Source organism: Phasianus colchicus, chromosome Z, assembly GCF_987193195.1.
Source record: "Phasianus colchicus chromosome Z, bPhaCol1.hap1.1, whole genome shotgun sequence".
NCBI classification, from domain to species: Eukaryota; Metazoa; Chordata; class Aves; order Galliformes; family Phasianidae; genus Phasianus; species Phasianus colchicus.
Genome location: NC_143476.1, coordinates 63014718 through 63026566, shown reverse-complemented (window position 1 = coordinate 63026566; position 11849 = coordinate 63014718). Strand labels below are relative to the sequence as shown.

General features: G+C 35.4%; 1 protein-coding gene across 6 annotated transcripts in view; it reads right to left on the bottom strand.

The window, feature by feature from the left end:
* Nucleotides 1-491: 491 nt before the first annotated feature.
* Nucleotides 492-11849, bottom strand: part of PTPRD (protein tyrosine phosphatase receptor type D) — a 353935-nt gene continuing 342577 nt past the window's right edge. For all 6 annotated transcript variants that reach the window (XM_090132663.1, XM_090132658.1, XM_090132659.1 and 3 more), the window contains 3 exons: nucleotides 9016-9170; nucleotides 5693-5828; nucleotides 492-3605 (listed from right to left, as the gene is read on the bottom strand). In XM_090132663.1, the coding sequence (XP_089988789.1) occupies nucleotides 3537-3605; nucleotides 5693-5828; nucleotides 9016-9170 (360 nt within the window). In that variant the 3' untranslated portion in view covers nucleotides 492-3536. The remainder of the gene's footprint in view (nucleotides 3606-5692; nucleotides 5829-9015; nucleotides 9171-11849) is intronic.

Genomic DNA, 11849 nt, shown 5'->3' with positions numbered 1-11849 from the left:
ATGGCAAAGCCACGTTAACAGATGGTTATGACGAGACCTGTAGTCTCCTGATATCTGTGAAGTATCAGGGCACCAAAAAAAACCCTAAAATGAAAACAAAAACAAAAACAAAAAAAAAAAAAAAGAAAAAAAATACAAGAAGAAGAAGAAAAAAAGGAAAACAGAAAAAAAAAGAAAACTAAGAAAGAATAAAAGGAAAAAAATGTAATTGCATTTCCTTGTCACTGCAGGCATTTTTTTTTTTTCCTTTTAACATGTTCTGTGTCATTTAAATATAACACCAGTGGATTTTATAAGCATTTTTTTATAGATGGGTTCAAGTAATAATATTGTTGAGTATAGAATCAATAGGGCAGTGCATAGTACAAAGGTATAGAAAGTGCAAATCTCCCTAGAGGGCCTCTCCCTTTCCCCAGCTTTCCTGTCCATTTTCTAACAACTGAAGTCTGTTTTTAAAAAGAGCTAAATCAAACTTAAATCCTTTTCAAACATTTTGCCTTTTTTTTTTTTTTTCTTTTTTTTTTCTGCAATGCAACTTATCACAAAATAAGACATAACTACACATACAAACAAAAATAGCACCATACTGGTTATGCTGATGAAGCCAATTCTAAGCTTGGAAATGTATGATGTATGTAGGCAAAGATGCTCACAATTTAAATTAATTGAAGAATGCCAATATATAAGATTATATAAAGTGGAATGCACATCAATGATTCAAAAGTTATCTTAAGAATACAAAAACTAAAAGAAAAATCTAGTTGTACAATTTCCCTTACTTTTTTCTTACTTTTTTTTTTTTTTCTTTTGTTATTTCAGTTTCTTTAGAGCTCCAATGTGCAAGGATATTCCCTAGTTGTTTCCAAAATTATGCTTTTTTAATTATTTTTATGTTTGTTCTGATCTAATCCAAAGTACATGACGACACCACATAAACTGGCACTTCAATAATTAGTTGAAAGTACAAATAAAGAAGAGAAAGAAACAGAGTGCACATTCTTCTCTGGTTCAGATGTAAGTTACAGAGTCTCATTCTGAGGTAGCTTTCTATATAATTCTGTTTCATATATATGTGTGTGTGTGTGTGCGTGCGTGTGTGTTTTCTTACAAAAGTGCTCAAATATAATGCTTACTAGAATTTAATCTTCCATATTTTTCAGTCTACTAGTAGTGAAAAATGTGGAAGAAGAAAAGATGAGGTCACAAGCCATACCAATGCTCCACAGAAATCCTTTGATACGCATGTACTGATGACAGCCCAAGACACAATGGAAACCAAGGTCAATGTAAATGGCATCATATTAAGGATGTTAAGAAGTACTTTCTGCTACTTAAAGAATTTTCTTTGTCCTGTGGAAGAAAATGCAGCACCATTCTCAAATAAATTCTTCCAGTTTAATCTTGCTAGCCTTAATGAAAGGAATGGTTTCACTTTAGCAATCTATTGACACAACGGAATAAGTAGGAGTTGCCCCAACTCAAAACAATAATATGGGTGTTAGCACTGCTAATGTTGACAACTGCCAGGGTACTGCTACATCTCTGTAATGATAACACTATGATTAGTGACATCATGGGTCAACCAGAAAAAGGTATTTAAGTTGTAGACTGGCTATCTATTGGAAATATGAAAATATACAGGGCCTTGAATACCTACATGTTTTGGGTTATCATTTATTATCAACCATACTTGAATAGAAACTGGGAATGCATATTATTCAAAATCGTCTGATACATGTATTAAAATGTTTTGAAAAGAATAACATATATGAATAAACTGAACTAAATACAAATGAAGGCTAACTTAAATAAATGCTATTCAAACTTAAATAAATGCATCAAATATAAGGCACTCTAAATGTAAAATTAAAATAAAAATCAGCATCCCCAAACAACACTGTATGCCACAAAACTTTTGATTTCACAGAGCAATGTGTGTTTGTCTTTGCCCTGTTACATACAATAAATGTAAATGATATAGCGCACACTATAGACATTGTTATTGAATACAATTTTAAAACATCTTAATATCTACTATATTACAACATTCTCCCCTCCTAAAGGGATATGCACTGATCTTTCCCACATGCACACCTCCTAACATTTAATAATATGATTTCTTATTGCACTATAGTGTTACAAATATTGAACTTCACTGGAAGCCTAAATCACATATTCTGTGTGCGTGTGTGCATAAATATGCTTGTGTATACATGTGTGTACATGTGTGATATCTATGCAGTGTGGAGAGAAATACTGTTTGGTATAGAGATGATGTTCAAATATCAGTGATGTGCATTCCTCACTTCCCCTAGAAAATAAGTTTATGGATCTTGGAAATGCAGAGGTGACTAAATACTGGTATAATGTAATTGCAGTATGTTGAGAAATTTTTCAAATGCTTTGATAAATCCAGGTTGTGGAAGAACCAGTATGTTTGTGTGTGTATGTGTGTGTGTATATCTACCTCTCTGTATCTCTGTAACTACAGAGAGCCAGATAAGGATTGACAGTAATAAGTACACATATATATAGAAAGAGACAGGTTATGGGTGTGCATGTGCATGTACATGTGTATGCGTGAATGTGTGCGTGTGTGGTAGCAGCATCTTTACACTTTGCGCCTCCCTGTTGATTCCAAAAGAAACAAAAAGTCCCATTTTGATTTAACTGATTACAATGACTATTTTCTTAAAGAAAACTAAAACAAACAGAAATGTAAAATAATGTCTAACAAGACTATAGTACTGTAGATAAATACAGAACTGCACAATAATGTGCAAATTTTCAAATTATTTAACATTCTACAGCACAATATTACAGATAAGAGTTCTACAGATTAAAAAAAAATTACAGTTTTTAAACAAAAAAAAAATTAACAGTTATGCAACCTTTTCTTTAATTCACTTCATTGAATGATAAACTCTTGTTAAAAAAAGGAAAAAGTTTACACAGTTAAAAATGAAGCACAGGTCAGCAGTATCTTTACAATACTAAAAAACTAAATCAAGGACTTTCTTTTTAAACATTCTCACATTTTCTCTAAAGTGTTATCATGAGCAATACGATGGGAAGGGGTACTGTTGAAGTAAAGAGTCTGCTTTGTCTTGAAGCCAGGTCCTGACCTTTCGACAAATATCTTGTGCTGAATTGCAGTTCTCAGAATTCCTCTTTGCAAAAGGCATGCAGGCCTAAACAAGATGGTTGCTCTTTCCAACTATTTCCTCTTCCCTTTGACTTCAAATAATGTTGAACCCTTGAGGTATCTGTAAATGAGATCCTTCAGACGCCTCAGTGGTCAGGATTCTTTTATTATGGTTAGGTTATTAAACTGTGAATTCTTGGTCCACATGGAATTGTTGGGTCTGTTTTGTTTTTAAATATCCCCATTTTTTTTTTTTTTTTAATTTATTTTATATATCCCCAATAATTGCTCCATAGCTAAGAGCTAAGAAGTACTTCTAAAGCACATTGTATGGCTCAGAAGCGGCTCTCTGGATCTTGAAGGGCCTGCAATAAAAATCCAGGATGGGTTTTTATGTTGCATAGTGATCGAAGCTGCCCAGATATTCCAGTGCGGCTCGATAGCAGAATTGATACTGATCCTGGAGATAGAAAGATAGAAAACGAAGCATCAAAAAGCCATCTTGCTGGTTGGTTTCTATTTTCTTTCAACTAAGAATAAACACTCTGTGGTTATAGATGAATATACTGCAGAAGCATTTATAGTTCAGCAATATTCTCTAGCTAGCATCCATATAGAGCAGTTTGAGTTACAACAGATGAAGACAGACACTCATTTAACACAATAACAGTTTCAATAGCATCTTCTTTTGGAGCAGAAACTGTATAACCATTTATTCAGAATTGCTAAAGTGAATTAATACAATCATAAAAGTATCTTCTTATGGAAGCATGCTAGGATGTCTTTTCCCATTTATTTGAAAATAAGTAGGAAAACAGCCATTTCACTTCATAGCAAATATATCATGCTAAATGCCAAAATTTACCACAGCCTTAATACTGAACGGAACACAAAAAACTGCCAAGTTAAAAGGCGGATTAGGAAGCAAGGAGAACCTTTCAGCACTACAAGCTTTGATGATGGTGTGAAGATTCCTTACCCTGTGGCAAGAACAGGGAATATGGGAGGTATATGTAGCTAAACACCTTATTAACATGAAACACATTGCATTTCAACCAGTACCTGGAAGCAGAGAAAGTTCAATGGGGTGTACAATTTGATTAAATTTCTAATGAATCCAATATCCTTCTTACTTATCTGATAGTACTACATGCTCACATGGCTGTACTTGTTAATATCACAATTAAAATTCTTTTAGTGACCAGGAAATGTGTTAGACTTTGTTTCCATTTAGCGATGTGATCATTTCTGTCATGTGTTGGAACTCTGAAGAATACATTAGATGTTCTCCTAAATTTTAAGTAAATCTGTGGAATATAATTGCCTTGTTGAATAAAGAATAAATTTATTGGCACTTTATAATACTGAATGAGAGATTTATCTTCCACAGAATCCTAAAATTTATGAGCACTTAGCACCTATTTTCAGCAGAGAGGTTGAAGGGTGGCATACAGAAAACAAAATCAAAGTAGGAGGGATAATATATACAGCCCAAGAATGCTTGTCAAGTTGGCTTCAAGAAGCACAGCTTTTTAGTATCCTGTAGTGATTTCTTGGAACTAAAATGACAGCAAATAGTTAGTTTTCTTCTTGTTTATTCAGAATAATAGTAATAAAGAGACATAAATTGAATTAACAAGTCAGCTTGGTAACAATAATACACTTGACTGACAAGACTTAAGATAAATATCTGTATTGTCATATATGTATTTCTTCTTAACATATACGTTTCTTCTTAAAAATAATAAAATCTAGTTTTGACTGAAGAGATGTAATTTTTTAATGGAAAATCATGGGGAATCATCTAAAAATTTATTTAATTATACTTCCCTTCTTTTTGCCTTTTGCTGAGTAGTCTATTGACTACTGATTAGTTCAAATCTACCGTTCAAAAATTTAAGTAGAAATCAAGTACATGCTGAATGTTTAAGTATTCATTGTGACATGACACAGCTACTATTACAAGCATCCAGGCATAGAAAATCAGTTGATGCTGCATGTCCTTCTTCATATTTCCATATAGCATTATTGCTGGTATGGAAACTATCTACACTGTACTTTCCCAATGCTCAATTTACTATCATGATTTTTAAGCCAGACAGTCAATTGCTTGATGATCCAAAGTCAACTGTGAAAATAATACAGCCTCATTCCAAAGCCTTTTGTTCTTGCATCATAAAAATTTCACTGAATCAATCTACATAGGCAATTTTCTTCCTTCTTTATCACCTCACATTTCTTTCAGAGAGGAAAGGTTCAAATGAAAATGGATACTTGTTCTGGGAAAATGTTTTTCCTGAACTGTGATCATTTAGATTCCATTACTGAAATTATCCTATGATTCCCCATCCAACAGTGTTTAATGCCATAACAGGAAATAGTCTTTGCAATACCTTCACAGCAGATTTTGCATTGTATTTATACAGTTACTATATGACTTAAGATATAAATGAACCAAATGTTGGGATTTCTATCTGTGAATTTCTGGGTGTACAGAAATATCCATACTACTTCATCAACATTTTACATAGAGATTGTTTTCCTCACCTCTGTCTGTACCATGGCTGGCCGCTGTGTCCTTAACATTTTGACAGTCTGGAAGATATCTACAACACCTTCGTATCTCATTCTTTCCAACACAATACTCAGAGTTATGAATACTCCAGTCCTTCCAACACCCGCACTTTTGCAATAATAGAAGAAAAATGATGGGAGAAAAGGAATGTTAATTGATTGCTGAATCACAGAATCACAGAATCACAGAATGGCCAGGGTTGGAAGGGACCTCAAGGACCATGAATCTCCAACCCCCCTGACACATGCAGGGCCACCAACCTCCCCATTTGATACTAGACCAGGCTGCCCAGGAACCCATCCAATCCAGCCTTGAACACTTCCAGGGATGGGGCACCGCAACTTCTCTGGGCAGCCTGTTCCAGTACCTCACCATTCTCAAGAAGTGGCTGAAAGAAGTTGCTGAAAGTGGCTGACAAATTATCTCTGGATAAAACACATCACATGTGTACAGATTTCTATAGAGGGAAAGGCTCACTAAGCAAAATTTCACAGTGAATTACCACATGGGGTTTAGAACTCAAGAAGGCTTCACACGCTACTAAGAACCACCTGACTTTCCAGTCTTCATTGCAAAGTGACTTGGTTTATTGATTCAGACACATAGTTATCACTGCATGATGAAGGAAAATGACAGCATTTGTTGTCAATGACCTATGCAGTAAATAACAAAAGAAAAATGTAATTATGTATTTTGCTACTTTCTTTGCTGTATTCATATGCAGCCTCTGTTTTGTACACCTTCAGTGTTTTAGTTGATCTACATTGAGTTAGAGACAATCACTGGACTTTCAGTAATATTGAAATTGTTCATATACACTCTGAAATTTAAATAACAGAACAAGGAAAATCCAAGACTGCCTTTATTCAAGTCTTGTAGTCTGAATCTTTAATATACAAATACTGATATACATACACAATGTTTGTCTACACCAGCCTGGAATCTCTTCTTTGAATATATGTCACCCTTGCTTTTTTTTTTTTTTTTTTTTTTTTGCCTTGGATTACTTTTATTAGCTAAATCCCAGGAAGATCCCAGAATCTTCTAATCAGCAGAGGGAATAATCACCAGTTACTAGCTTTAAATAATTACCTATTAGTGAAATTGAGAAAAAGAAACACATAAGAACTCTTGGAAAAGGAGGCATGAACACAGAGAAAGCTGTGTTCTAAGTCTGAATTTGTATGGGTGGAAATTAAGCAACCCATTATCTCACAGTTGATGCCACAGTCAGAAATATTTGGATGAAGAACTCTGAACATACAAGTCAATACTTAAGATTGGTTCAGTTGAAAATTTTTCTTAAAGGTGAACAATACTTTGATATTTACGCAATTTTTTAATTAACTATCTTATTAAGTTAGAAATTTAAATATTAACATACTGTTCTGTTTACAAAAATGAATGTTTAGATATTGCGGGGGTTAAGCATTACTATGTTGTACAGAAAGCAAACTGGAGAAAAAATGTGTACAGTGGGATGGGAAATACAGGGAACTGACATTAGAGGAATTTGTATCTTCAAGAAATTCACTCTATAGAACATATTTTTAAGAATTTATTATAGTACAAACTGGAGGCATTATTGTAAGAATTCCACATAGACTAGGTGACTGGATCTTATACTTCATGAAAATAAATAAATAAATAAACTCACTAATTTGCCAGACATATTTATTATTCAAGTAATGTGACTAGCTTTTATAATGATGATTAACATCGCTGATCTCAAAATTGTCATTATGATTATGAAAAAAAATAAATAAATAAAAGACCAAATAATGATGATTATATTATATGTGACTTCTTTTCTATCAAAATCAATGCTAGAAATCTCCATAACTTCAGCACAAAAGATCACAACTATTTGGAATGTTTCCATAACTTACTGTCTGTAGTGCTTCATTTCAGCTATGAACTGACAAATTTGCATGGCAAAAAGAACATAGAACACCTTCACTTCACTTTTTTATATGCTTTCTTCACTCTTTTTGTTGTGCATAGAGGCATAAATATTCTTGTTTGTCTCTATAAATTTATTTCTTTCAGGAAGTATAAGGTTAATTCTTGTTATGGCTGAATTTCGCCTTCCCTTGCCAAATGAATCCCAGTCTCTGATCTGCAATGATGCTCCCCTTAGAAGGCTATAAAAAGTATTAGGTAAACAGCAAAAATAGGATTCAAGCTGTCTACTATAATTAATCTGTTAGGCTTTCAGGTTGGGGGAGCATAGCAATCTCTTTTAAAGCATACAGGAGCTCTTAACAACTTTTGCTCACTGACAGTTTTGAAAGGACAAGAATTTCTTACTCACTATACATACATATGCTTCAGTATATGTCATTCTTGTCCTTATACTAGTATTGGGGCACTATTTGGCTTGCAGGAAGGATTTGGAACATATGTCAATACTTTCCATCTCTGCTATATAAAAAATAACATTTCATCTATAAAAATAATTTAATGTTACAAAATGAGTGTCTAAAATCCTAATGGAATTTATAGAAAGCAATTTATTAAATAAGAGATAAAAGTTTAAGATATTATTTTTGGCCATCTGTTACAGACTTTAGAATACTATAGATAAAGTAAATAAAAAACATTACTAAAGAATATTAAAAATATTTTAAAAGCCCACCCTGGATTATTCCTATATACTCTCCAAGCTTTTTTTCATCTACATAGTAATTGTAAAGGGAGGGATTGAGAGAAATCATCACATTAAAAAATGAGCATGACATTCTGAAGTTTAAACTCACCATTCCAAACCTCAATGACTTTCTGACAGGCAAAGCTGCTAAATATTTTCTATTCCATTCACTGTCTTGATGTAGCTGCTGTTTTTCTCTGGCTCAACTTGACTGCTACTAAAGTCTTAGTCAGGAGAAATACTCAGGAATTGTTTATACATAGCAATCTCCACCAATGTAAATGTCTGACTTTTAATTATGAGTGGAAAAAAAGATCTGATGCAGTAATTAAGGTCCTTCCTACTGCTTTTTGAGCGTAGCACTGATATCACTTTTATCCTGCATTAGAGACGGTTTTAAAAGTAGCAACATATTACATGCTTCTACATATTTTGTATGAAACTTTTCTGTGTGAATGGAGTTTTATCACAGAACAGTTCCCAATTCATAAAGCTTTGTGCTTTTTTTAATGTGTCCTATTTGGTTACACTTCCAATAATTCGCCTACAAACTTCTATTTACATATACATTTTCACTGTAATCAGCGATCAAATTAAATAGAAAAAAAGTTTTGCACAAGTTGCTTTGAGGTTTTATTTTCTTACCTGCAGTGAACAGAGATTGGTCCATCCTGACCAAACTGCTCTTTTGTTTTATGCACTTGGCCTATGAAGTCAATAAATCCTTCTCCAGACTTTGGCACTCCTTGTTCTGGCCAGTCGGTGAACTGGAACTGCCTCACTGTTCGGGACTGGCCATCCTTTAACAGAAGACACAAACCATATATTCCCAAAGAATAACACAGTGGCTGGAAGCCAGTCAGCCAACAGCCAAATAAGATGATCAAAAAGAAAAGAACACTGGGAGGTAGTGAGAGATGGCCATGATCACAATTAGGAAGACTTCTTCAATTACAATACTTACTGATTATTTCGGACACAATGGCACGGAGTTTCATTAACTACAACATTGTACAGAATTCTTTCTGCAGCGGATATAAGAATTGTCTGACATTATGTATGTATAAAAAAATACTTAAGGCTAAAAGCATAACTATCTGAACAATTTATACTTTTTTTTTTTAATTTTTTTTAAATTTATGTTTCAAATCCCTTCAATTGCAAATTTATTCTAAAGAAAAAGAAAAAAAAGAAAGAAAGAAAAGAAAAGAAAAGGAAAGGAAAGGAGAGGAGAGGAGAGGAGAGGAGAGGAGAGGAGAGGAGAGGAGAGGAGAGGAGAGGAGAGGAGAGGAGAGGAGAGGAGAGGAGAGGAGAGGAGAGGAGAGGAGAGGAGAGGAGAGGAGAGGAGAGGAGAGGAGAGGAGAGGAGAGGAGAGGAGAGGAGAGGAGAGGAGAGGAGAGGAGAGGAGAGGAGAGGAGAGGAGAGGAGAGGAGGGGAGGGGAGGGGAGAGGAGAGGAGGGGAGAGGAGAGGAGGGGAGAGGAGAGGAGAGGAGAGGAGGGGAGGGGAGGGGAGGGGAGGGGAGGGGAGGGGAGGGGAGGGGAGGGGAGGGGAGGGGAGGGGAGGGGAGGGGAGGGGAGGGGAGGGGAGGGGAGGGGAGGGGAGGGGAGGGGAGGGGAGGGGAGGGGAGGGGAGGGGAGGGGAGGGGAGGGGAGGGGAGGGGAGGGGAGGGGAGGGGAGGGGAGGGGAAAGGGGAGGGGAAAGGGGAGGGGAAAGGGAAAGGGAAAGGGAAAGGGGAGGGGAAAGGGAAAGGGAAAGGGAAAGGGAAAGGGAAAGGGAAAGGGAAAGGGAAAGGGAAAGGGAAAGGGAAAGGGAAAGGGAAAGGGAAAGGGAAAGGGAAAGGGAAAGGAAAAGGAAAAGGAAAAGGAAAGGGTAGAATAAGGTCATCTAACCTGACTCTATATTTTGTAGATATGCTCTACTGAATGACAGAAATATCTTCACTAATAAGAGATGTTTAGTCATTGTCTTGTTTGCAAAGAATGTCTTTAATAAAACAAAGCTTTTTTTGTGAGGTGCACATTTGTCTGGAAGAGGATCAAGAGATATCAGTTGTTTAACAAACCATAAACATCCTTCTGAATCATTGTAATTTCATTCACTATGAATTCAGACTCAGTAAAAATGTAGAAAAAAACACTTCCTCTCTTGAAATGTCAGCTGAAGCTTTTCATTCTCCTTGGTTAGGAATACTAACAGGATTACCAGATAATGCTACAGCTTCATCATATCTATTAAAATGTCAAAAGAAGTACTAAAGACCACCACAAACTCAGATTTTTGCTTCATACCTACTTAAGATGGAAGCAGTCAAGAAATGCACATAGCAAATGGATGAAGTAAATGAGTTTTCAATTTACAAACACTGTTCTGTACAGTTTTGATGCTGAATTGATATAACTGAAGTATTTGAAAGCATGGACATAAATTGAACTACTGATGTAAACCAGTGCCTCTGGACATGTTATTATTTACTAAGCATTGACCCTGCTATGTCTTCAAAATGGTCTACCAAGTGAATCTCATAAAAAATTGAAATGTGGAGATCTCACAAAAAGCAACAAGTTATGCTGGAGGCAAGAACAATCCCTTTTTTTTTTTTTTCTTCTCGACCACAACCACTCTACTACAGACCTTTGAAACAAAATAGAAGTCATTTTAAAAATAACCAGAGGAAAAAATAATACTTTATTTTTATGTTTCCTCTGGTACCATGGATTTTTGTTTCCCATGTCTCAGCTGAATAAGAAAAACAAAATGACCGTATGTACCAGCCACCACTTCAAGAAAGGAACACACTCTCTTAGATTCTTACTAGACTAGTATGACAATTGACAGTCTGTTTCTGTGGAATGGTTTTGGTCACTTAAATAAAAGAGTATTTATTCAAAAATGTTAAGCCAATTTTATTTCTAGTAGATATCAATACAAGTAACAAAAAATATTTTGCATTAGAAATGGCATTTTGTTAATACAAATTTCTCTCACTGTGACTGTTGTAATGCCATTTTCCCTCAAGAAGAAGTAATGAAATTGCATCTTCCAGACAGCTAAAGACAAACAATATTAAGTAATCAAGAAGAAAAAGCAATAGGTTGATTCCTCCCCAAATTACCTCCCATTTCCCCAGAGTAAAGAAACAAAACTTTAAGTCTGATTTGCTTGCAGCTACTCGGCCAGTAAAATTGAAACACTAAATTTTAAGAGAGCCAGCTTCCAGCTTCTTGTGGAATTGGTCAATTAAACCTACTGGGAAACTGTCCTCAAGGACAAGGGAGTGAAGCAAAGCAGGCATATCCCCAGGTGCAGGAAGCTGGAAAAGGAAGGCAAGAGACCAGCGTGGTTGAACAGATCTGCTGGTCAAACTGGAGAGCAAGAAGAAAATGCACAGGCAGTGGAAGCAGGGACAAGCGTCGTGGCAGGAGTGAGTATAGAGATGTTGCTAGACTGTGTAGATATGAGTTCACAAAGGCTAGTGCCA